This window comes from Ochotona curzoniae, unplaced genomic scaffold, assembly GCF_017591425.1.
Source record: "Ochotona curzoniae isolate NIBS_2020 unplaced genomic scaffold, NIBS_Ocur_1.0 scaffold_4506, whole genome shotgun sequence".
In the NCBI taxonomy this organism is placed as follows: Eukaryota; Metazoa; Chordata; class Mammalia; order Lagomorpha; family Ochotonidae; genus Ochotona; species Ochotona curzoniae.
Window position 1 is genome coordinate 6,082,723 of NW_024467119.1, and position 24,644 is coordinate 6,107,366.

A 24,644-nucleotide genomic window follows, 5' to 3' on the forward strand; every position below is an offset into this window, starting at 1 on the left:
TGCATTTCCAGACAGGCTGCAAGCCGGAAATCCTTGCAAGCTTCCAAGACAGCCTCATCCCCGGGGCTGCTAGATCAAAAGGAGCAAGAAATACTGCAAGATTCCAGCCTCGCCTCTCTAGAATCCTGCAGCGGAGTGGGGAGGCACCGAAGGTTCTGTGAGACTGTTTTTACCCAAGGCAAAACCTAAAACCCGGTCCCCAGCACTGTGCAAGACAGTAGTGAGAGAGGCTGTTCCGACGTGCTCGCCACTATTCTGCTGCCTGGCCCTGCCCATCAGGTGCACTTAGTGGGGACACGCAAGGATGTTGCTCGAAGCTGATGATGCGCTTGTCCTGCAAAAAATAAAATGCTCCTGACCAGGAAACCCTCCAAATCCTCTTCATTTGCTTCAAATCCTCTGGGACACAAAGAAACATAAATGCCACGTCTTTTATAAGTCCATCTCCAAGGCAAATAAGATGCAAAGCTTGCATGCCCTCATACGATACGGTATTGTTGGCATCTCAATTAAGCTGGGTTCTCCTAGGAAAGCTGAGATAGCATAAGCATCCATGAACCCCAAATGTGCACAGCACTGTTGTGCTACAAGGATGATGAAGGTGTCCTCCTTGGTATCATGCCCAACGTTCAAACTCAGTTAGACCATGTAAAGGAAGGAAGGACACGATGTCACCAATGGACCTTGGAAGCAGTCTGAATCTAGCTACACACGACAGGGATGGTCGCTTCCACACAACCAGAGTAGGAAAAGAAGAATTCCTACACAGAGCAGAACTCCAGGCCCCGCGGCACTTTCCCTCTGCATTCCTGGGAACATCTTCTGGGTTGTAGATAACCTATCTTGCCACAGAAACCTCCCCATAATTCACCTCCAAATCTGCCTTGAGCTCAAAGATCTCCAGCTCATTGCAAATACCAGAAGGCTCCTTACAGGCCTCTGCAGCCAAAGGTGAATGCAGCTTTCCCCCAGCAACCAAGATCAGAATCAAACAAGTCGGACGAAAGTGAAGCAACGTGACCCGTGCTCCACAGCTCACCCATGAGTCACTTCTCGGGGGAAGCCACGGAGAGGATGAGTTTTGTAAACTCCGCCTGACCAACAGCCTCCGTGCCAGACTTCCGTTGGCTTCAATTCTGCTCCACACCTTTTGTGGTTTCTCACCCAAAAACCCATGTGGGAAATGCACACTGGTTCCCCACTTACCCTGGACGTAGACGTAGACAGTGGAGGCCACTTTGGTGTCCTGGTAGAAGCACTGGTAAGCTCCGGTGTCGTTTCCAATCACTCTGGGAATTGTGAGTGTCTTACAGAACAAGCCGTCACTGCACTCCATCACCTCCACCCGTCCCTCAGAGGCGCTCTGGTTGTTGGGCCAGACCCAGTCCAGCTCCCTCTGTCCTCTGAAACAATCAGCCAGGCAGCTGTTAGTGGGAAGCGCTGCACTATGAGGCTGTCTCTAAGAAAACAGAGTTTGAATCTCCAACTCCTCAAAGTCAAAGCCATCAGGCCTTCAACGCATGCTGGCAGCTTAGATCATGAACAAAAATAAATAAATACACAGATAAATCACACATTTTCCATGTCAGAAACCACTTCACCACTTAGAGAGTTTCTAAACATACTCATTAATCCACACATTCATTGCCTGACCAAGCACCTGCTGTGTGCCAAGCATTTTTAAGGACTTGGGGATACAGCAGTAGACAAGTCAAACAAAAACCAGTGCCTTTAGGGGATCTTAATCCAGTTGGAGGACAGACAATCAAAAAGTACTCCAGGTGGTCATTAGGACTGTGGAGCAAAACAGAGAAGATGCAAAGAGCAAAGCGATCTGGAGGAAGGGGCTTGATGAAGGTGGCTATGTGAGCCTTGGGGTCACAGGACTCCTACAGGGGAACAGCATACACAAAAGCCTTTGCACAGGAGCACACCTGGGGGGATTAGGACTAGCAAGGAAGCCAGGGGAAGCAGCTGAGAGGGAGATCACGGCAGAGTAAGAGGTACAGTCGGGAAGAAAAGAAGTGGGGACCACAAGCCTTACAGGATCTTGCAAGGATCCCTTCAGATACAGACAACTTCCACCCACCATTACACCCGTAGGTCCCAGGGAGCAGTCAGTACCAACCAGACCTTCTTGTCAAGAGTGAAGTGGCAACTATGTGAACGCATTTCATGGCTTCTTCAGAACATAGGGAAGGTCTACGCAGAACAGCACATAGAAGAACCACTGGGGATCTTTGATAACAATTGTTTGCAAAGGTAACAAAGAGGATGTCTCCTAGAGTGTGCCTTGAATTAGCCACACTATGGAAATAGCACCTGCACAGAATCCTTTCTCAAGGGCTAGGGATGGGCAACTGGCCCTTGACAAGGGTCAGAGAGTAACCTTGTGCACTCTGCAACTGGCAGTAGATCTGCGTCATTCTGCTGAGCGTTAGGTATTTAGCAAGTGTGACGCCAGAGCAGTCAGCTGTCCTTGGTTGATGCTTGCCCCCACCACTCTTCTTGAAGGGCATGACCTCTTCTCATCACAGTCTCTGCCCCCAGGAAGCCAAGAGTCTTCCTGAATTACACACCAAAGTCTTCCTGGTTGCGCAGAGTTGGGAAGATAAAAACTAAAGACCCCTAGTTCTCATCCAAGACACGTCTTCCCACTCATCAAAACCATGAAGATGACTTGTAACTGACATACGAAGACACATGCAACCCATGTCATTCTGCCCTTGGGTAGAATATTCTGTCAAATGGCTGGCTACCTAGTCAACTGCTACAAGTACAGTAAAAATTTTATCATACAGTATGTTGTTACAGGTTATATATATATAAAACCATAATGGTACATGTCTTCAACTTGATTTATTTATTGAGTGATTATCACATACTAAGTACTCTATTGGTTTAGAAGCACGCATGTGTGTGTACATATTTGCACCTGTGTGTGTGTGTGTGTGTGTGTGTGTGTGTGCAGAGTAACTCAAAAAGATACCCACCAATAGTAGAGAATGTTTGAGAGGAAACTTTTCTCATTTTTCTCATGATGACATCAGTTCTTAGACACCCCCCTCGCTGGGAACAATGGCTACAACTTCATTAGATTCTGTTGTCATGAAAATGATTTTCCCTCTAAAAGCAAGGAACTATTTCACACACAGAAAATATCCATCTACAATGAATCCTTACCTGCAAGTAATTCGGAGAGTTGAATTAGCCATAATTGTAAGTATGTCTTTCTGTATGCTAAGAGTGGGTGATTCGGGTGAGACACTGGGAAAACCTGGAGACAAAGAAATGAATGTCATGCCCACTGAGTTGGACCTGTTAGGAAACACCTTCCAGAGACAATGCACGCTCGGGTTGAAAAGGCCTCTGCACCACGCATTGTATAAAAATGCGAATTTGCTTTTCACCATTCCCAGTAAAAGTTCACAAGCTGTGTCATAACAGGAAGAATGGGCAGATGGTCATTAATGAACACAACAGTTCTGCAATTCATGGAGCTGGGGTGGAGTTCCTGTTTTCCTGCACTGCCAACTTCAAGGTCTTACAAGAGGATATGGGACATTGAAACCAAATGAACCTTCAGCTGATGATCTCACTCCCTGGGAAAGGACCCACTGACACTTCTTATAAAGCATAGGATGTCCACATTTGCTTAAATTGCTGATTAATGCATACTGCCCAGGGAGATCGCTCCACTGGTCCTGAAGCTGGGGGAGGGGTGTATGCCTTGTCTCCTGTTTCTTCCCTGATTTTCTGGCACACTTGCTCTCTAACCGCTGTGTCAAGGCAGAAATAACAGCACCTAAAGACCGTGTCTTGAAACTGGAGAGAGGGGTTGAGGAAGAGGAGGCATCTTCCAGGTTCATACATGCAAGCATGTGTATTAACATACTTTTTCTCAGCAGGGCTAAAATACGATGCTGATGAATGACCATTGGGAGCTCTCAACTTACTTATCAAAGCTCAGAGCCTAACCTGACAGCTGGCTTGGAAGAAGAAGCTGGTTCTTCACCTAAACTCTTAAAGAAACAGGAAAACGTCACGGGACAGACTCTTCATCATTTGTCCTGGACTACCACGTGTTAAAAACACATCCAAGAAAGAAAACCTATCCATCAAAATAGAGTTCTTAACAGACATCAAGATCCGCAAGGTAATAGCTTAAACAGTGAGGTAGACATCTGGAATGGCCAAGAGACAGATTGAGAGCAACACTTTGGAAGTATGGTTGTGGCACAGCAACCTCAATCACCAGCTGCAATGCTGGCATCCCATATTAATGCTGCTTCATGCCCAGCTGAATCCACTTCCCATCCCACTTTCTGCTACTGGCCGGGGAAAGCAGTAGAAGATGGTCCAAGGGTCTGAGCCCCTGCTATCCTTGTGGGAGACCTGGAAGAAGCTGCTGCTTCTGGTTTCCATCTCACCTAGACATAATCATCACAGCTTTCTGGAGTAAGCACCCATGGATGAAAGGTCTTTATTTCTCCATCTCTGTAACCTTGACTTCAAATAAATAAGTCTTGAGAAAAAAAAAACTCCACATCCCATGTTAGAGATTTAATGCCTGCAGCTTTCAGCTAACACAGATGGTAGCAGACAAAAAAAAAGAGGCTCATGCCATTAGATTCCTGCCATTCATGAAGCAAACCTGGATTAAGTTCCTAGTTCCCAGCTTCAGCGCTGGCCAAGACCTGATTATCACAAGCGTTTGCGGCATGAATGAGCAGCTAGGGTTGGTTCTACGTTTCCATCTCCATCTCTGTCCCTATCCCTCTTATCTCAAATATATAAACAGTAAAGAAATTTTAAGTAATCACCCAAGCTTTCCAACTCGCACCATCTAAGAACAAATGACTCCTGAGGTCTAAACTAGCATTGACCTTGATGTGCCAATAAGAGGGTATGAGCAAATCTGAGCCAGTATGAATAAAGGGACTGCAAGCAACTATCCAGTGCGAATGCCCAGGGTAATGAGTCCCTGCACCCCAGCACGCACAGCGACAACTGACTGCACGTGGCTCGCACACCCACAGATGTGCAAAATCAGCTGCCGTAACCGGAGATTCGTTGATTGGTCAAATCACTCTAAAAAATCACTTGGAAGTTGAAATGACATCAAGAAATCTCAGAAACCAGTTGACACTGGTACTGACTGGCTGTTCTCAGAGTAGCGGGTCTTGAGCCTTATCCTCCACCCCCACCCCAGGTCCACACATTCACACTCTCACAGGAGTTCCCGGGAACTATCAGAGAAAGCTCACACACGCGCACACACGGCTCTGGGTCTTGGCAGCCAATCACACTTAATTAATTAGCATACCACTTTCGATTATGAAGAAAGTGACTGTCTCCAAAGCAGAAAACAACAGCAACAAAAACATGAAAGAAAAGCCTTCCCTTTGCTGTAGACAAGGGAAAAAATGGCAACAATTCCAGTGAATGGACACAGATTTCTAATCCAACTGAGAAACTCTAGGTCGAGGGACATGCTGAAAACAATAATTTACTGCGACTCACAGTCTGTGCAAGAAGGATTTTTTCTTTAAGCATGCTGCTGTGCGAGTTGCAGGAGTGGGCTATATACACACCCCAACACCAAGAGGGGAACCCTTGAAAGTCTCCCATAAATCAATAGTACAGCTTATCTCACACTCTAGACACATTAGCTATGCAAAAATAAAAATGAAGCAATGTCCTCTATTCACGGGAAGCCAGGAAAACACCAGAGCATTCCAGACACATCCCATAAGGAGAACGCTTTCCACAAGGCCACCACCTCTCCAATGGCCTATGCACAGCCAACACTCAATTTTTTTTCCCACTAATCCTCCTTCATTTTCACCTGCAAATCTTAGTTCTCTTCTGGAGCAACTTCTAAGGAAATAACTTGAAGAGCAACATACACCACCACTCATTAAGAAGCCCGCTAATGGGCCAGCCCCAGCGCCAACATGAATTCCATTTTTGCACTGTACCTTCCGGCTCAAAGCCAGGGAGGAAAACAACAGTGCCCCTGTCTGCAAATATTGGTGGCACTGATGACAGCCCAGTCCAATCAGGTGAGTCACTCACTCCCAAAGGGCAACCCCTCATCCCACTTGGCAGTGCTAAGAAATACTCAGCCCTCCCAGGCGACTCGCTTCTTTGTGGGATGTAGAGTACGGAGATGCCCCTGTGCTTTTCCTCCCAGAAAAGAGGGAGAGGGAGGGAGCGAAAGGGGAAGAGAGAGAAAGAGAGAGAGAGAGAGAAACCTGTGTCCTTGCTGGAGTCGACCCTGATGAACCAAAGCATTATTAAGAAAATTCAGTAACTGCTGACAGATGATCTTGGCGCTGTGTATGATGAGTATCTTGGAAGACATTGGAGCCGTTTCTTCCCATCCAAGTTTAGAAACTTTTTCCTGGGATGGCTCGTTTTTGGTTTTTTTGTTTTGGTTTGTTTGGTTTGGTTTGGGTTGGGTTTTTGCTTTTTCTGATGTCCCTTCCCTTTCTTGTCCTCCAAAGAGCAGAAACATGGAAATCAGCAAACTGTGAGGGGAGGAGGGAGGGAGGAGGGTGATGAGGAGGAAGAGAGAGAGGAGTTGTGGGGTGAGAGGAGTTCCGACGGACAGCCATCACATCAAAACTGGTGTGCTTCCCATCTTTCGGAAGCTGGAACTTAGATGGCAAGAGTGGTGAGTGGAGCCGGCACTTCAACTTCTGTCCATGCTCTAATCCCAAACACTGAACAATCTGAAGTCAAATTGTTTCATGCAGGACGCTGTTGCTAAGAGACTTGGGGAAGCTGTCACAACGGAGACATCAGCCCCAATTTCTCTCCCACCTCGCTGCTAGGAGACAGGCGGACCTGCACCAAAGAAAAAACTGAACTTTCCTCCACGTCGGACCTCAGCGCCTACAATGAATGGGCGTGCACCTGCGTTGGAGCCGGAGGTGGACAGTGGACTCAGGCCGGTTCCACTCTGCCAGAGGGGAAGCCCGAGTGCACCGTGCACCTTGGGACAGGGTGATCCCCGCAGTTGGACCGCGTCTGGCCACCAGCTCTCGCCCGGCGGCACAGGTCCATTCCTGCGTCCCCCAGCGTCAGAAGGTGTGTACAGGACACGCTCCAGCAGAGGCCCCGGTCGGAGAGCAACAAAGTGGGAACAGACCTGGGCGAGGGCTCGCTGGAGCCTCAGTTTCCCCATTAAGAAATGAAAGAATACAAGATGCTGAGCCCCTTCCAACTCTCCAACTCCCAGTGACTCCGAGTTGATTCGAGTCTCCCAGTCCTCCGGGCATCCCCCTTCTCTCCACCGCTGCCACCCCCACCCCGACTATCCACCTGGGCTCCTGGAAAGGGGTCTCCTTACCCACAGTGGCGGCCCGGGTCTCCACGCAGAGCCACAGAGCGACGGCTAGCAGCGCCTTGCTCGCCATCCCGCACCTCGCGCGAGGCGCAGTGCCCACCACTCAGGCGCCAACGCTGACTCCCCCTGTCTGACTCAAGAGCCTTGGTGCAGGACCCAGGAGGGCAAAGGGTACCCTGCCCCGGAGAGGCGGCTGCAGGAAAGTCTATCCCGGTTGCAGGACGAGCTCTGGGGGTTTCTTGTGGAGCGTGCCCCAGGGATGCCCCGCGTGGGCACAAGAGTCCGCACTCAACCTGCGCTCCCGGGGTCCGGACACTCAGTGTTGTCCGGGTGGGAGCAGGGCCCAAAACTTAGAGCGCGGGGCGGGACCGAGGGCGGGACCGGGTCTAGGCGGGGCTCCCTGAGCAGCTGGCTCCGCCCTTTGCCACGGACTGGGCTGAGATCCCGGGTTCCCCACGCCTGCTCCAGCGCCCCTTCTCCCACCTGCCCAACCCTGCACAGTACCCCACTTGGAAGAGAGACACCAGGCGAAGCAGCTCGCTGGATGTAAACAGTTCGCGCCGGGCTCCGAGCCAGCGCGAGGTTCGGGCGGTTGCTGGTGCCCTAGTTTGGGGAAGCATCACTCAGAGCGCAGCGAGGGACACTGCGCCCTCGCCAGGCGCGTCGGAGCGCGGGGCCCCGCTCCAGCGGGGATCCTGAATAGGGCTGCTGGCTCACCTTGGCAGCGGATTCGACCATGATTTGGGGTTTTCTATCGGTTGGCAGTTCTGCCTGGGTTAGCGCCCGCGGCGGTAGTTGCCTACGCGCATTTCGCGGCGTCCGGGCGACCTCGGATTGCGTGGATTTATCCTGCGCACCCCGGAAGGCGTTTCCCTGCCTGCCTCTGGCCAGAACCCGACCACAGGAATCCGGGAGCGGGAGCTACCCACGGCTCGCCCCTCCAAGAGACGGCGCTTGCCGGACTAAGAGCTCCAAGCCTATCCGGGCAGCGCCTACAGCCCCGTCGGCCTCAGGCACCCCTGGAGGGAAGCCAGATTGCGGCGGACTTCACCCGGGCGCGCCCGAAGGGGCCAAGCCTCACGCGCGCGTGGGCCTCCCTTGGGCGGCTTGCGGGTCTGAGTGCTCTGATCGCCACCCTTGCTTCTTGCGTCCCTCCATTTCTCCCCTGGAGAACGTGCGCCTTCCGCATCGTGTCTCTGGTCCCGGTTGCGTCCAGGTGCTCTGAAATGAAGACGTAAGATTACTATTTCCTGCGTCGCAAACTCGTTTCTTTGGGCGGCAAATATGACTTTTCTGCCTCGCTATGGCAACATCTACTGTGTGCTTCCAAGCTTCCTGGTTGACTCTTGGAATATTTTAACACTGAAGTCCTAATGGAGACAAAAACTTAAAATTCTTTAGAAAAAGCTCTTTCCTTCTGCAGAAACAAATAGGTTAAAGTTTCCTTATCTCCTGGTCAATTCTGCGCACGCGTGGATGTAGTTTTTTCCTGCCCGTTCCACACATGGTGTTTGATATAAGCGCAGGTTCAAGCTTTTGCTTTTTTTTTTTTTTTCCCTCCACTTTGAAATGTACCTTGGAGAGCATACCACAGCACAGCTTACCTCAAGCTCCCATCTCTTCCACAGTGACACCTCTTCTCACTGCACGGGATGTACTCGTATCTATCTTAAAGGTGTTTGGGAGACTTTTGTCTCTTCCTGATGTGGGCGCCAGCAGACCTGGTTAAAGGGAAAGGAGGTGAAACAGGGTTGGAAGCGGGCAGTCCCTCCCCCCAACCTCCGCCTCTCCCTCAGCCTTATTTACAATTCATGACACACGGCTCCCTTAAGATAGCGTCTCCTCCAAACGCAAACCAGAACCTGCAGACCCTCGCGGTAATAGCCCCCTTCAGAAGTCTTAGAGGAAACGCTGCGTCTTTGATGAACACGAGACCAGATTTTGGCAGAGTCTCAATGAAATCAGTCTATTCCCATTCCCTCCCACGCAGCACTTAGTCCGTTCATGCAGAAATAGCAAAGCCTATTTTTTTAAAGGTCTGTTCTGAGTGCATTGCCATTGCCTGGCCCTGCAAAGCGGGTAGATATGGTCACTCCATAGCAAAATGTGTCCGAGGTTCGGCGGATGGTGCTCGCCCGCCGCCCCTGAAGAAGCGGCAGTGACGGCTAAGTGCACGGATTCTTCACAGAAACCCTGCACGAGTTGGACTCCCGAGTCCATCAGTTCTATAGTGTGGTCTGGACCAACTTCAGATCATAGCACAGTTTTTGCAAGAGTTCAATGAGTGACTGCACGGAAGGTCCCTGGATTAGGATCCAGCACAGGTAAGCAGGTGCACCTTCAGCATTTTGCAAAGACTGCCTGCTACAACCCATTGACTCCCGCTTGCTGGTGCAAATGAGACTCACTCATTGGGCATCAACTTTTAAGAAGCCAGAATGCACGAGGCACTGTACCAGAAACTGGAGCTCGTATGTAGAAAACCACGGCGTTAGGAGCACCAAAGGGCGGTCACCACCGCAACCTCACCCTGGCAAATTTAACTTAGTCACAGAGTACTCTCTGTCTCCAGCTACTCCTTGAGATGTCTGCACACAGAATATACATTGCTCTGATTTGGAGCAGGCTACATGAATTATGCTCTACACGCCCCAAAGTTGGTTACATCACCACCAGTTTGTTGGGCTTCACATGTTAACAAGTAAATATGGAGAAGGAAGGTTAAATGTGGGAGTTGCATAAGCGTTCACATTACTGTTCTACCTACTTTTCTTTGGAAGATTTGTTTATTTTTATTGGAAAGGCAGATATACAGAGAGGAGGAGAGACAGAGAAGAAGATCTTCTATCTGATGATTCACTCCCCAAGGAGCTGCAATGGCCGTAACTGTGCCAATGCATAGCCAGGAGCCTGGAGCCTCTTCTGGGTCTCCCACGCGGGTGCAGAAATCCAAGGCTTTGGGCCATTCTCAACTGCTTTCCCAGGTCACAAGCAGGGGGCTGGAGGGGAAGCAGGGCCACCAGAATTAGAACCAGCGCCTTTATGAGATGTCCCCTATATGTCAGTGACTTGACACAGTGAGAAGCAGGATGCGTGTGACCTTGGGTGTGCCTTTCTGCAACTGTAGGCATTCGTTTCGTAAATGAGAATAATCGTTCTTGACCAGGCCAGCAGGCAGAACTGCTGTGAGACTCAAATGAGACCATGCCTTGGAAGTGTCTCGGCCACGGTGAAGGTCACAGCACAGGTTCTTTCCCAGGGTTGCCCATGCGAGTGGCTAAGGTCCATGTCTCCCACTCTTCTCCCCTGAGGACTGCGTCGGACGTGAAGACGACAGTATCTCCTCTCTTCCTTTGGAATACCGATAGTGGAATGCATACACAGAGAGATGCAGACTCACATGGGGAAATTCTACAGAAAACATCTGGAATGCACACCAAGCAAGTGTGTGCTTTTGGTTGCAGCAGAAAGACAGTGGGTGGAAATCTACATCCTGGCCTTCACCAATATCTGTGATTTTTTTTTTTCATACAAGAAGCCTTACTTTTATAAGTTAAAAAAGAAATAGAAATCAGAAGCTATTCTCCCGTATAGTGGCTATTCTAGGAGTTTGTCCAAGTATTTTTTGATCACATATCCATATGATGTTTCTCTTGTTGGCGTCCTTTAGTTGGATTCCCACATTTGTTTGTTTTCTTTCACACAAGCCTGGTCTGATGAGGATTAAACTCCACAGCCCATCTCTGCTCATCACTGTTGTGCCTTGGGAGATCAATTGCATATTGTTTAATTATGTTTCTCACCTAAAATATATTTTAATGTAAGGGGAAAAGTATTGTGTTACCGCAAAGTCAGTAATCCAATAATTCTTGGATTATTTTTTATCCATGTCCAGTTTTGTTCATGAAGTCTTAGGTTGTAAAAAACCGAAAATAAATTTCCCCTTGTTTTATGATTAAAAGTTCGAGGTTAAGCCAAACTTTGTATCTTGCTATTTACAAAGGAAAAAAAAATCTTAATTTCTATAAACATGTCTGCATATGTTCCCTCCTCAAACTCTCCCTCATAGTTTCCTGAAATGTGTTGTATAAAGATAAATAATTGCAAAATAAATAGATGATATAGAAAAATTAAATAACTGAAAATCCACCCCTCTGCCCTGGAAGGATGCTGGAAAGCCAGCACTTGTGGGGTGGCCCCTGCTTTCCTGTGTCGCTGCTTTTACACCATGAGAGCTGCAGTCATGGTTAGTGTGCTCAGGAAAGGAGAGGGACAAGGGAAAACGGTTATTCTTAAGTAAATAGGGCTTTTTCCCCCCCCTTTGTCTTCATAAAAGTCTTTCTTTAAAAAAAAAAAGTTGCTGTACATTTGCAAAAAAACACAAAAATCAATGTCATTTTCCACCATTATTTAACAGTGTGCTAAAAGTGAACACAGGTCCCAGTTTTTCAAATGAGGACAATGAAGAAGGGACAGACGGCTAGACGGCTGGGACTTCTTGGGTTGTCTTAGTTAATTCTCATAATTACCCAATAGAGACGCTTTAAGTATTCCCGTATACCATAAGAGCCAGGGGATGTTCAGGAGCTTTTAAGTAATGTGCCCATCATGCCACAGCATGAAAGGGGTGGAATTCGCAGGGCAGTGGGGTTAAGTTTCTGTGAGAGCCTTGCGAATACACAGTCTCTTATTGAAGCCTGGGGAAGCTGATGCCCCTGGCTTGGTCTGCTCACTCCTAGTTTCCAGGGAGATGGGAAGCTGTGGATTACTCAGGAGAGGCACCTGCGGGGGTTGACCAAGGGAGAACGAGAAGCATGCAGCAGACTGCCCAGCCATACTGGGTCTTCCCTTCCAAAAAAAGCAATTGCTTCCATGCAATTGTTACTCATAGGAAGTTTCTTTTCTGGACTTTTTTTAACCTCTGTCTTCCTGGACATTCTTCTATGCCCAGATCAAATGCCCTGCCAACATGATGCTTTGGTTTTCATCCAGCTGTCTTCTTCAGCTGAGAAATAAAGACAAGTAGTTAAGTGTAGAGGATGGTTAAAAGAGTGTCGTAAAGATTGTTCAGGGGGTGATGTTGACGCTTCTCTCATAAAATCAACTTTCTATACTCGTGATAGAGCTACTGTCAAGATGCTTACAGGCTTGAAATCATATGACCAGGCTCTCTCTACCAAGCCACGTTTAAATATAGTAGTCACACATGTAATAAGCCCAAACTTCCACTGAATTGAAACTTCATTGTAAACAACATAACATGGACTGTTCTAGTATTCCCGGAACTAGGAAATTACTTTCCTTTTCCTAAATATTCACAGAATTTCCATGGCATACAATAAGAAGCCATACTTACTGAGAATGTTTCTCCCTGCAAAGTGGGGATTAGGTGAATCTCATTGGTATCCCAATGCTTAAAATAGCGTTTGTGCGTAATCACCGCTCAGCTCTGTGAAGATAACAGATTCTCACTGTCATTTTCACTTCTTGGTAGTTGTTTCTTTTTCGGTTTTTCTCTCCTGAATCTCTGGCCCCTAGAGCTCTGTCATAACTCTCCTTGTGAACAGCAAGTTTGTGTATTAAGTAGAACTGCATGTACCGGAATTGTGGCACAGCCTGAAATGCCAGCATGTCACATGGACACCTGTCTGTGTCCCACCTGTTCCCTTCCCAATCCAGCTCCCTGCTAACACGCCTAAGAAAGCAACCAAAGACAGCCCAAGTGTTTGGGCCCGTCCAGCCTCGTGGGAGATGTGAATGAAACTCCAGGCTCCTGGCTTGAGCCTGGCCCAGCAGTAGCTTTGGGGACCATTTGAGGAGTGAACCCACGATAGAAGATTGATCTTCTCTCTCTTGAACTGAATGATGCAGAGAGAGAGAGAAGGAAACTCTTTCCATTTCCCAGAGAAGAGTTACAAATCCCTAGCCCCCCGCAGGAAGTGCATACCCACTTCCAGGTTAAATCCTCTCCAAGCTCGCAGGATTTAACCTGGTTTTGCATGGTAAAGACAATGTTTCCCAATGGCATCCTTCCCCAACACTGAGAACTAGTCAATGACAGCAGAGAAGTTACATGTTCTTTGTACATAAATTCAGGAATCCAAAGTTTCCAAAACATTGTGAATAGCCCCTAGAGGCACAAATAAAAATTCTCTCTGAAAGCAATGTTTCTGACCTTTTATTCCAAACTACCATGCCTGGGTGCACATAATAAAATAAAACCACTCAGCAAGCAACACCTCACAGAGAGGGGAATTTTAAAATGAAATGAAAGTCTGACTTCTGATCTGATTAATAAGCCTCTGAAAGTTGGCCAGGCTGGTGTGGGCCGGTGACAGGCCGTTGACGAGTGGGCTCACATGTCTGACGCCGTAAGGCAGGCCCCAGCTCCAGATGTGCTGTCACCAGGCACCCTGACAAGGACAGGACACACTCACGCTGTGTGTGGACCTGCAGCTGCAGCACTGATGCTTCCCAATGCTCAGAAACCTCAACCTTGCTTCTCCCTAAAGCTAAGCTGCTCTCTCATGCTTTTACTCTTCCTTCAGGAAAGTTCTTGAAACAGCAGAGTCCAAACGTGGGATGGACACTTCTTCTCAGTCGTGACCCTGCCCAGTCCCTCCACGAACCCCACCCCAAGGCCTGACCCTCACCTGACACTTGACACCGACATTGACGCTGTCAATGCTTGCCCCTGGCTTAGCCCCTTCGGCTTGACCCTGAGCACAGGGATTCCCCCCACCACGTGTGCTCCTCCAGGATTCTCCCCACCACGTGTGCTCCTCCGTGGCTTCCTCATTCAGCTGTCTTTATTAGGGAGACAACTTACTAACCAGCACTCTCCCACTCTGACTTCCCACCTTAGCATTAGGCTGCAGCCTCCAGCCCTCGGACATCTTGTGGACACATTGCACCTGTTCCTTAGCCTCACAGTGTCCAGAGCTGGACTCTGCGTCTTCATCCATTCACTGTCTGCTTCAGCCTGCTCATCTAGACCTTTCCAGATGCTTGGGTTCCATATTACAAGACCACATTATTTCCTCATCTTTTCTCACCACCCGAACCCAACCTCCTCCATAACTGTGCATCTGTCCTGTCATCTTATTTCTGTCCATCAGACGACCCTGATTCATAACTCCCTTACCTTTCCCTGGGCTCTTTCAGTTCAGCCATCTCGCTGCTATTCACACAATCTTCCTAAAACACTGGGCTCATTTGCCCTTCACATTTGATAATTGTTCATTGTACATACAGAAAAACAGTCTTCAGCTTGGTGTCAAAGGACTTCATTCTTTCCTGCTTCCTGCTTACCAATGCAGCTTCCTGTAATACCATAAACTTCCTCTACACTTGCACCACGAAGGAGCCATTGCATCTTGCAGAAGACGCTTCATGCTCTCTCGTCTCTTGCCAGTGTGTCTTCTCTGCTTAGTGCTTTCTGCCAGGATCGACCTATCTGGACTGTCCTTTTTTTCTTCAAAATCAGGCCCCAAGAGATCTCCACAGCCCTTCCCATGCCCGCATCTGACTTACTACTGCAGTGTTAAGTCAGTATTCCCTAGGTTAGAAACCATAGGAAAACCAACTCACGCTGACTTAAACATAGAGGCTGTGTTGACGTCATCATGAAATGGCTTCTGACTCGATTTGACCCACTCTCACTGTGTTAGCAATGTGTCTCCATGGCTTGTCACTACTGCCCTCAGTTCAAACAACAGCAAAACAGACTTCACATCCTCATTCCATACCGTCCACAACAACAGAAAACATCTTGAAAAAAACGGAAGCATTTTGCCCTAGCTAAACATTGTGCATTCCGTTTCCGTATGTCTAAACCAACTACTAAGGCCATGAAGGATCTGATAGGCTCAGGTCCACCAGAGTCCACCTTTGAGATGAAGTCAACACTAAAATGGATGACAAAATGGAGAAGGGACTGTTGGTTGGAGAGAAGGTCTGAGGCTTTAGTAGAAAATGCCTTAGATGAGATGATTGGAATACATGCACTTGTCTTCCTTGCTGCCTTTTGAGGTAGAGGACACAACAGCACAGCTTGGACGCTTCATTAAGCTTACAAATCATTGAATACAAAAACATCTTCCGCCTTTCCCCCAGTGGTGTCATCATGCAATAATTAGCATGCATCAAGCTCCCATATGGCAGGCTCTGTTGCAAGCACTTTGCACGTGGCAGGGCCAGGGTAGGAGCCAAGCAGTGTGAATCCAAAGTCTACACCCAAGCAATTTACACTGGCTTGTAGATATCGCTTTTCTCCATAAAATACATCTGCTGAAACCATCCCTGAAAAGCTTTGCTTGTCTTTCTGCCTTCTCTTGTGCTGTTTCACTCAATCTTAATACAATACTTGTTAGTTAGTTAGTTGAACGGCAGAATTATAGAAAGAAGAAATAGGAAGAGAGACAAAGAGAGAGAGAGAGATCTTCCATCTGTTAGTTCATCTCTCGAATAGCCACAACAGCCAGTAGTAGGCCTTCTTCCAGGTCTCCCAAGTGGGTACAGAGACCCAAGTACTTGGGCCATCTTCCTCTGCTTTCTCAGGCTCATTAGCAGGGAGCTGGATAAGAAGCGGTATAGCCAGGACTCAAAACTTATCCCCAGAGGAGATGCCTGTGTCACAGGTAGAAACTTTACCCAAAATTGCCAGCCCCTATATCACTTAATCTTGCCAATTCTTGTTCCCTGACATAATTGTTCTTTTTTTATCTCTTCTTATGTAAGTTGGTTATCTAAAATTTGATCATCTCCAGGCTAGAATTCTAAAATAATCTACTTGAGAACCAAGGTCTTATAATCTTCATTCCACGTTATTCTCTCAGCTTCTGTACTCCTCTTTCAGACATGATCTCAATCATCAATAGCTGATGTCTTTTTAAAAATGTATTCACTTTGCAAGAGTGACAAAGAGTGGGAGCAAAAGAGTTGCAAGAGAAAGAGCAAGAGTCCATCCACTGGCTTTCTCCCCAAATAGCCACAATGGCCAGTACTGCGTCAAACCAGAGTCTGGAACCTGGAACTCCATCCAGGTCTCCCACACATGTGGCAAGGGCTGAAGCACTGGAGTCTTCTGCTGCTTTCCCAGAAATTCCCTAATGGAGTTACAATGAAAGCAGAGCAACCAAGACTCCAACGTAAGATGATGGCATCGCAGGTGGTAGCGGGGATGTTGCCCAAAGCACTATGTCACGACCCAACCCGTATAACAACATTTCCAGGATCCTTGAGGGCTTCAAATCGGGATACAACATTTGACAGCATGAAATGCTTCTGTCTACCAGTGAAGAGAATTCCAAGGAAGTAGAAGTGTTTGAAGCAAAAGTCTGGAAATAACAGTTCATTCTGAAGGAAAGAATTAAACTTCGCGTGTTTAGCTCTAACAGAAGATAAGTGTCTTGTATGCAGACCTGAAGACAGCTAACACTGCTCTTCCTGAGTTACGCCTTGCTAACATACGACCACAAATGACAGCAGAACTGCCTGGGGAAGATGGGGTGGGAGGAAGACACTGAAGCTGAGTTCCAAGAAAGATAAGTCCACTAAATCCACTTCTCTGGTCCAGAACCGTTGCTGGAGACTGTGCAGTGTGTGACATCAGCCGTCACCACCCCCAGTTTCTCAAGTCAGGAGCCAAATTCCAATTACACTAAGATGTGGAGCCCGTCCTTACATTGAGTTAAAAAGAATTTAAGTTCCAACATGAGGACAAGCACTATTCAAATGTCTTACGAGCTTGAGTTTCAAGACCTATAAGCATCTGTGTACATGTGCTTGGTTATCAGCAGTTAAACAGTGATTACTCTCAGTCACCAATCAGGAAGTGACTTACGTTTTCTTTGAGGATCACATAATGCTTTGCATGCACACGTGCACAGACAAAAGGTCTTGTAGGGGCACATGTAGCTTGAACATCGTACTCCAAGGACCTGGTAGAGAGGTGGGAAGATAAGAGGAATTCCATTTGTTACTCCACATTTTCTTATGTATTTACTATTTCAAAACATTGACAGTTTAGAATTTTAAAACATAGTTTCGTGGCTGATGATATACACAGAGACCTAAGCCACCCTGTAACAGAACTCTAGTTCAAGTGCTGGCTACCCCACTTCTAATCGAGCTTCCCGCTTGTGCACTGGGAGGACAGTGGGTGGTGGCCCAAAAGGGTTGGATCCTTGCCACCCGTGTGGAGACTGAGATGGAGCTCCTGGTTCTCGCCTTTGGCCTGACCCAGGCTTGGCTGTTACAAGCGTTTGGGGAGTGAATCGGGATGAGTTGGTAAATGCCTGTTATTTCCTCCCCACGCCACCCGTCTCTCTGTGTCCGTTTCTTCTGCCTTGCTTTTACCCTCTCTCACGTGCTCTCCCTTTCTTTGTATTGGTCCGCCTTTCAAATAAATAAATACTTCCTAAAATATGACAAAACTTAAATAACAAATTAATGCGTTAACATTTGAGCGTTTAAAAAGCCATTGAAGGACATCTCATTCTCTCTCTTGGAGATGATCTGGTTAACATCTTTGCCCTCCCAGAAGGTGGACAGAGAGCTCACATTTCTTCTGCTCAGAGGGCACAGCCTCACTCTCCCCTGATACTGCCAGCTTCCTCATGTGCTTTACAGCAGGTACCAAATCATGGCCTTCAAGGAGCCCTAAGAACCAACCCTAATGCATACAAATGCCTGATGTACACTGTCCCAAGTCAGTACACATGATCTCATTGTCTCCTTTTACCAGATCTGGAGCTGGCTTCAGAGCCAGTGTCCTAAATTGTGAAGCCATCAGCAGATGCTAATGGTAACCAGTCTCCAAGTCAGTGGTGTCTCTGCCAATGTGGTTCTTTTAAAAATTCTCTGGGTCTCCTCAAACTCTTTTTGAGAGTCTCCTTCATCAAAACCCACAATCACAGACCCCTGGTGATCTGTTTCCCGGCCTTGGGGTTCCACCAACACTGCTGGGATACAAAGGAAAGAAGTCTCTTAGAAGCTCTACTGTTTACCTGAATAATCTCCTGAAACAATGCTAAACTGTCCAGCCCCCAGTGGCCAATAACACTATCTCCACTTTTTTCCAAGCCCTCACTAGGAACTTGTCAAAAGCAATCAGGCTAGTACAACTAATCTCTACCATATTTTGGAGGGTTCTCTTCACCCTTTGCAAAGTCCTACATTTTTAAAGATCTGTTCTGGCAATGTTACATTTTCAGGTGTCAAAATCTGGCTAGCTTTCCATGATTCCTGCATCACTAAGGCTGCTCAAGCCCGGTGGAAGGTCTTATCTTAGCATCTCTGTGGGACAGCAATGTTGGAGCAGATTCACTGGCTGTGCCAATTGGGGTCTCCCATCAGTTTGCAACCAAGACTCGCACCAAGGATGCAGTCATGTGAGAGCTTGGCCTGAGGAGTCCATTGCTGGTGTGTGTCATTCTCACACTGATGGCATAATGACACAGATCCTTACTCACTGTTGGGAATTCCGTTGGGTAGTTGGCTATTCTTATAAGTGAATTTAATGTCCTCATGACATATGTCCAAAGAGAGCAAGGTGAATGCCATGGCAAGCACTGCCAGGTATCCTGCTGTTCACAAGCCCTAATCAGTGCAGTAGAGCAATAACAACAGAGCTTGAATAGCAGGAAGCAGAGGTTAGCGAAGGTCATCTTGGAGTTGATAAAAGTTTCCATCATCAGTGTTTCATGGTTTCCATTATCCAAATCTTGACTATGTTCTGATAGGTTTATTCCAAAGAATCTCATGTTCTCTGATGCCACTGTAAATGGCTTTACAGTTAAGATTAATTTCTTTTTTAAAGATTTGTTTGTTTTTATTGGAAATGTAGATTTGTAAAGAAGGAGAAACAGAGAGAAAGATCTTCCATCTGCTAATTCACTCCCCAAATGGACACAATGGCTGGAGCCAAGCCAATCTGAAGCCGAACACCAGGAACTTCTTCTAGGTCCCCTGTGCAGATGCAAAGTCCCAGGCCGGGGGCATCCTCCATTGCTTTCCCAGTCCATAGAAAGATGATGGATGGGAAGTGGAGCAGCCAGGACAAGAATCAGCTCTCATATGGGATGCAACCACTTGCACATGGAAGATTAGCCAGTTGAGTCATCATGCCCAAAATTTCATTTTTTAATTGTTCCTTTTATTATATAAAAATACAAGGCTTTTTTTGTTAAGGTTGGACTATTTGCAAATCCTTTTTATTAAAAATGGATTTTATTTTTAAAAGATTAATCAGAGTTATTGACACACAGAGTAATCTTCCATCTCTGAGTCACTGCCCAGGTGGCCACAACAGGCCAGCATGGAGCCAGGCCAAAACCAGGAGCTGAGTGCTTTAACTGGGTCTCCCATATGAGTAGCCTGGGTGCAAGGACCTGGGCTCTTCCCCTGCTTCCCCCAACCCATTAGCAGATGGCTCATTGGAAGTACAGCAGCTGGGGCCCAGACCAGCACCCTATGGGATGGCACTGTCACACGCAGTGGTTTTACATGCTCTGGCATAATGCCAGCCCCCTATTAGCAAAGCTTAAGGTGGAAGCGGGAATATCAGCTATGGTGCTTTTATCCTAAAGATATCATGATAGACAAGGATGTGGTCAGCAGCCAATGCTGGGTCTTCTCAGCTGTGGTTGGTTCTGGGCAGCAGCTTTGCTGTAACGCTGATTTGGAGTAGTCAACCATGGGAGGCTTTGAAGCTAACCCTGACGGGAGTATAGGCTAACCTATTTCCTCCGGTTCTTTCTCTGCTCCCTAACTATCTTGGTATCTCCAGCATCTTTCTCTCCTTCAGAGATGTTCACCCTTTAAATCTTTAGAAGGTCAAAGTAGGGTCCATTTTCTGTAACTTCTTTGTGCTGTCAGGTCAACATTTCTGTCTAGCCAAGGAATGGAAATCCCTTGTGCTTGATCTAGAAGTTCCACGGGAGGAGCCAGAGCTTGACTTTGGCTGTTGTTAACAACTGAAACCCCTGAATAACCCTTACCTGTAACTGAAAGTGCTGGACTTCAGCAGAGTCAGATTGGATAATTAGGATATGTATACTTGAACCAACAAAGAGGGAGAACGGCCTGCCAGCCAATGAGGAGCCCTGTAACTGCTTCCCAGTTGATGGAAGCTTGGCGCTGTCCACCACCGAAGCTGTGGGAATGCTTGGCCTGACCACAGCTCCTTTCTGTGTCTTCCTCCACCAGCTCACCCTTGTTAGCATGAGAGTGGCATGTTTTATTCAGCACTACACATGCACCACCCAGTCCTGCCAGTGGATGACCTAGGTCAGGGCTGAACTCCTTTCCAGGCAACAACCTAAAACCACATTAGCTAAGAAACCTCAAGAATCTTGTAATCTGATCATCCATCAGTCCAGTGGCCTGGGATAAGTTTCGCAAAGCAGTAGACAGTTTTTTCTAAGTGACTTTGTGATATGTGGGGAGACTTTTCTCCTTTTGCTATGAAACAAATGGTGCAAATGTTTACCAGAGTTTCCTTGCCAATGACAGTTTCCTGAGAAAGATAGGAGGAGGATGCCAGTAGGGAAATGCCACATTAATGCAAGTTTTACTTATCTTTAGGTCTTTTGAAGATAAACTTGTATCTTCAGTTGGCTCACAAGAGCAGGCAGGGTGATGCTGGGGGTGTTGGTGTCCATGGGTTTTCCCCCTTCTAGCTGACTTGCCACAGATGTCAGGGAGGGGTCAGGGGTTCAGGTTCTTGTCTTTGACATATAAACAAACTCAAAGATTTAGAAGCAAAGCCAAGATCCACACTCAAGAGGGAATGTGGGCATGCTCTTGAGTGGGCGTGCTGATGCATAACAGAATCCAGTACCTCCCAAATGTCACCTGATTTGTCTCCTAGGAAAGAAGCGTCCAGGAAAACTAGATAGCCTTTCCCAGGCCACTCAACCAGTCATGGAGTGTTAACCAAGTCTGAATCACAGAACTCCCAACAAAGTGCCTTCCCGGCATCATCGTGCCTCACAGCTGAAGCCCCAGCATCAAGAGAAACCATGGGTTGCCATAATTGGGCAGGATTTTACCAGTACCCATGGTCTTTCATGACTAAACTATTCAAGAGCCTGCCACAGGAATAAAGGACTTGCTGTATCCCAGGATTTTCTTAGAGCATGTGCTCTGCTCAGTAACTCCTCAAATGCTGTGTTGGGCCAGCACAGTGGCATAGTATGCTAAGCTTCTGCCTCTGGCATTGGCATCTCATTTGGGTCCTGGTTCATATCCTGGATGCCCCCACTTCCAATCCAACTTCCTGCTTGTGACTTAGGAAAGCCTAGGAAGATGATCCAAGTCCCTGGGCCCCTGTGAGACCTGGAAGAAGCTCCTGGCTCCCAACTTCATATCAGCTCAGCTCCAGTCATTGAGGGCACCTGGGGAGTAAACCAACCGGTGGAAGATTCACTCTCTCTCTCTCCCTCTCTCTCTCTCTGTAACTCTTTCAAGTAAAAAACAATAATAATAATAATCTTTTTTTAATGCTGTTCCATGATGAGATCCATTTTAAACATGAGTATTAGGAGCCTACAACACTTCATTCCTCGCCCAAAGCACTGGAAGGATTTGCATGTAATGATGCTTACAAAGGTAGCTAACTTGCGTGAGAGGGAGAGGTGAGTAGAACCAGTCACGGGTCACCATGCAGCACAGATCTCAAGGACCCCTGGTTCTGGCTTAGGAACTTAGCAAATATCCAGTGTGCTCGCTGAACAGAAGGACAGTGTAAGTGTGGCTGTGTTTGTTTCTGAGCCTGTTAAAATCTTGTTTAATCAGGTCTGTTCTTCTCACCAGATGGATTTGACTATTAAGTTGATTCTGGGTGCATGAATAGGGCAGAAATGCACACACACACACACACACACACACACACACCATCATTCAAAATCATGGGTAAACAAGCATTGCCCTCTGCCCCTGGGGGATTATTTTTAGCTACCTTTAGCCAAACTGGTTTCACTTGGCAGCCAGCACCCCTCCACAGGTGGCACCCATTCTCTCTGAAGTGTTTCCTTTTCCCAGAACAGAGACCCGGGCACCACGTACCTCTGCCATTCTTCACATCTGTTTCTACTTGTGTGCCAGCTAAGGCCACCTGAACTATGAAAGGAAACAAATGGAGGTTCATGGCTATTGTCAACTGAAACGGCATGTTGCGGTCCACCCAGACACCGGGAACACAGATTGGGAAACTCAGCGGGGGTGCCAGGCATTGGACTACTTTTGAAAGGGGGCGTGGGGAGAGCATGTTTCCTTCATGCGTCTGTTAGTGTTAACTAGAAAATAAGGTAGGGCTGTAGAGGGAAGAGAATCGACCCATAAAGAGATTAATGATTCACTCTGGCTTCCAAAACATCGCACATTGCTACAGGAGAGAGGGGCAGCGGGGTTGCAGTGGCATAAACTGCCCTAGAGAGGCCTGGAAAATAAATATGTGAGGCTGACTATGCCCTGTGTCAAGCTTACAAGACAAGCACAAAGTATTATAGGAGGAACGTAGAAGGAGCAACCGCAGGCTGGGTGGGAGGAAAACCTGAGAGCAGGTAAGACTTGGAAAAGAAAAACATAACCAATCTTGCCACAAATGGCATGCTTTCTTTCAAAAGGCTGCTTGGAGCTTGCGAACAGTGCCAGAATGCCCTGATGGGAAGTTTACAAAACAGCCTGTAACAAGCACATCCCTGCACAACCCGATGACTAAAAGATTTCAAAAAATGAAAACAACCGTAATATCTATCAACTGAATGCTTGCCAATCTAATAGACTGCTAATTATAAAAAGCAGGCTGCAAAGCAAAACAATTTTCTATGGTCCCATTGATTCGATGCCCCCTCCCCAACTGTGTCACATGCGTGGACCTCGGGCACAGAGCAGTTCCAGGAAGCAAGTGGGAAGTCCTCCACAACCCTGCTGCCCGTGGGATGCACACTCAGCGTCGGTGTCATGATGTGCTGTGCGTGGAGATTCTGCAGTGCGTACTCGGACCCCATCTGTAATCTTCCAAACATCTTACTAAGCACACATCTGTGTGCATATGTCCCTCTTTTTTTTTTTAAAGACTTGTTTATTTTTTTAAATGGCAGATTTACAGAGAGACAGACTTCCTACTCGCTAGTTCTTTCCCCAAATGGCTGTGACTGCTGCAGCCAAGCCAATCAGAAGCCAGGGACTAGGAGCTTCTGCCTGGTCTCTCATCTTGGGGTTGATGTCCAAGGCTTTGGGCCCACTCCCCCTGCTCTCCGGGCCATAAGCAGGGAGCCGGATCAGAAGTGGAGTATCTGGGACTTGAAGCAGTGCCCATATGGGATACTGGCACCACGGGTGGAAGATTAGCTTGCTACACCACTACACTGGCGTCATCATATTTTTTTTCTTTCTGCTCTCCTACCAAAGCATGAACCAGAGACTCCAAATAAAGCCACCAAAAGCTCACAAAATCAACCAGTAAGCATAAAGGAGTGACACTACACACTGATTCATTTTTTCTTTTTGGTACCTAAGAGGGCTGATCATTTCCTAACAGAAAACTGAATTTTTGTTGAACCATAGATGGATGAATATTTTGACTTTTTGATGCTAACAGATAGCTCGGAGTGTGAGGACCTTAAGCTGCAAACCTGACTCACTGATGGGAGACACAGCGGGAGGCTGCTGGCAGAAGACAGAAGTGCCTGCCAGTTGCTTCCCGGCCCAGAGCAAGACCTTGGCGTTCTGAGCGGCCGGATGTGGAAGTGGCCGTCTTCTTCTTTGCCTGCCGGCCTGGGAACAGAGCTGCTGGCCGGCCATGAACTCTGTGTTTGGGACCTGCAGATAAGTGGGCGCGGCTCAGCCCGTTCTGCTGATGTGCCAGTTCAGGCTGAGTTCGTTGACACAGCCCTCTGCTTTCCGCTTGGCTCCAACAACATCAGGAAAAGGGGGTTCCATTCGGGGCTTGCCCTGCCCTCCGCGGGGCCCACGTGTTACCTGACCCTGGACCCCTTTTGTCTGTCCAGCGGCAGTCACCTGCTCCTAAGCTGAGCTGACAGCAGCATCCTGCCTTCCTCCACGACCTGGACCCACCACTGGGGCACTTTGAGGGTCTGCCCAGAATTGTGGAGACAAGTCAGTTCGTGTTGAGCCTTCGTCTGGGGGCCCCCGGCTGCCAGGCTGCAGGCTCCTGCCTAGCAGGGATAGACTTTTGAAATGCAGCAGTTGAAGGTCAGCTTGCAAATTCCCACGGTTCCACCTAATTCTTGGGAAACATATTTGGCCTCCATAATTTTCTTCC

At 47.6% G+C, this 24,644-nt stretch overlaps 1 protein-coding gene across 2 annotated transcripts in view; it reads right to left on the reverse strand.

The window, feature by feature from the left end:
- KDR (kinase insert domain receptor) overlaps nt 1–7,590 on the reverse strand; it is a 45,467-nt gene extending 37,877 nt beyond the window's left edge. For both annotated transcript variants that reach the window (XM_040966747.1, XM_040966746.1), the window contains exons 1-3: nt 7,358–7,590; nt 3,184–3,277; nt 1,207–1,403 (exon numbers count right to left, since the gene is read on the reverse strand). In XM_040966747.1, the coding sequence (XP_040822681.1) occupies nt 1,207–1,403; nt 3,184–3,277; nt 7,358–7,424 (358 nt within the window). In that variant the 5' untranslated portion in view covers nt 7,425–7,590. The remainder of the gene's footprint in view (nt 1–1,206; nt 1,404–3,183; nt 3,278–7,357) is intronic.
- Between the last annotated feature and the right edge of the window lie 17,054 nt (nt 7,591–24,644).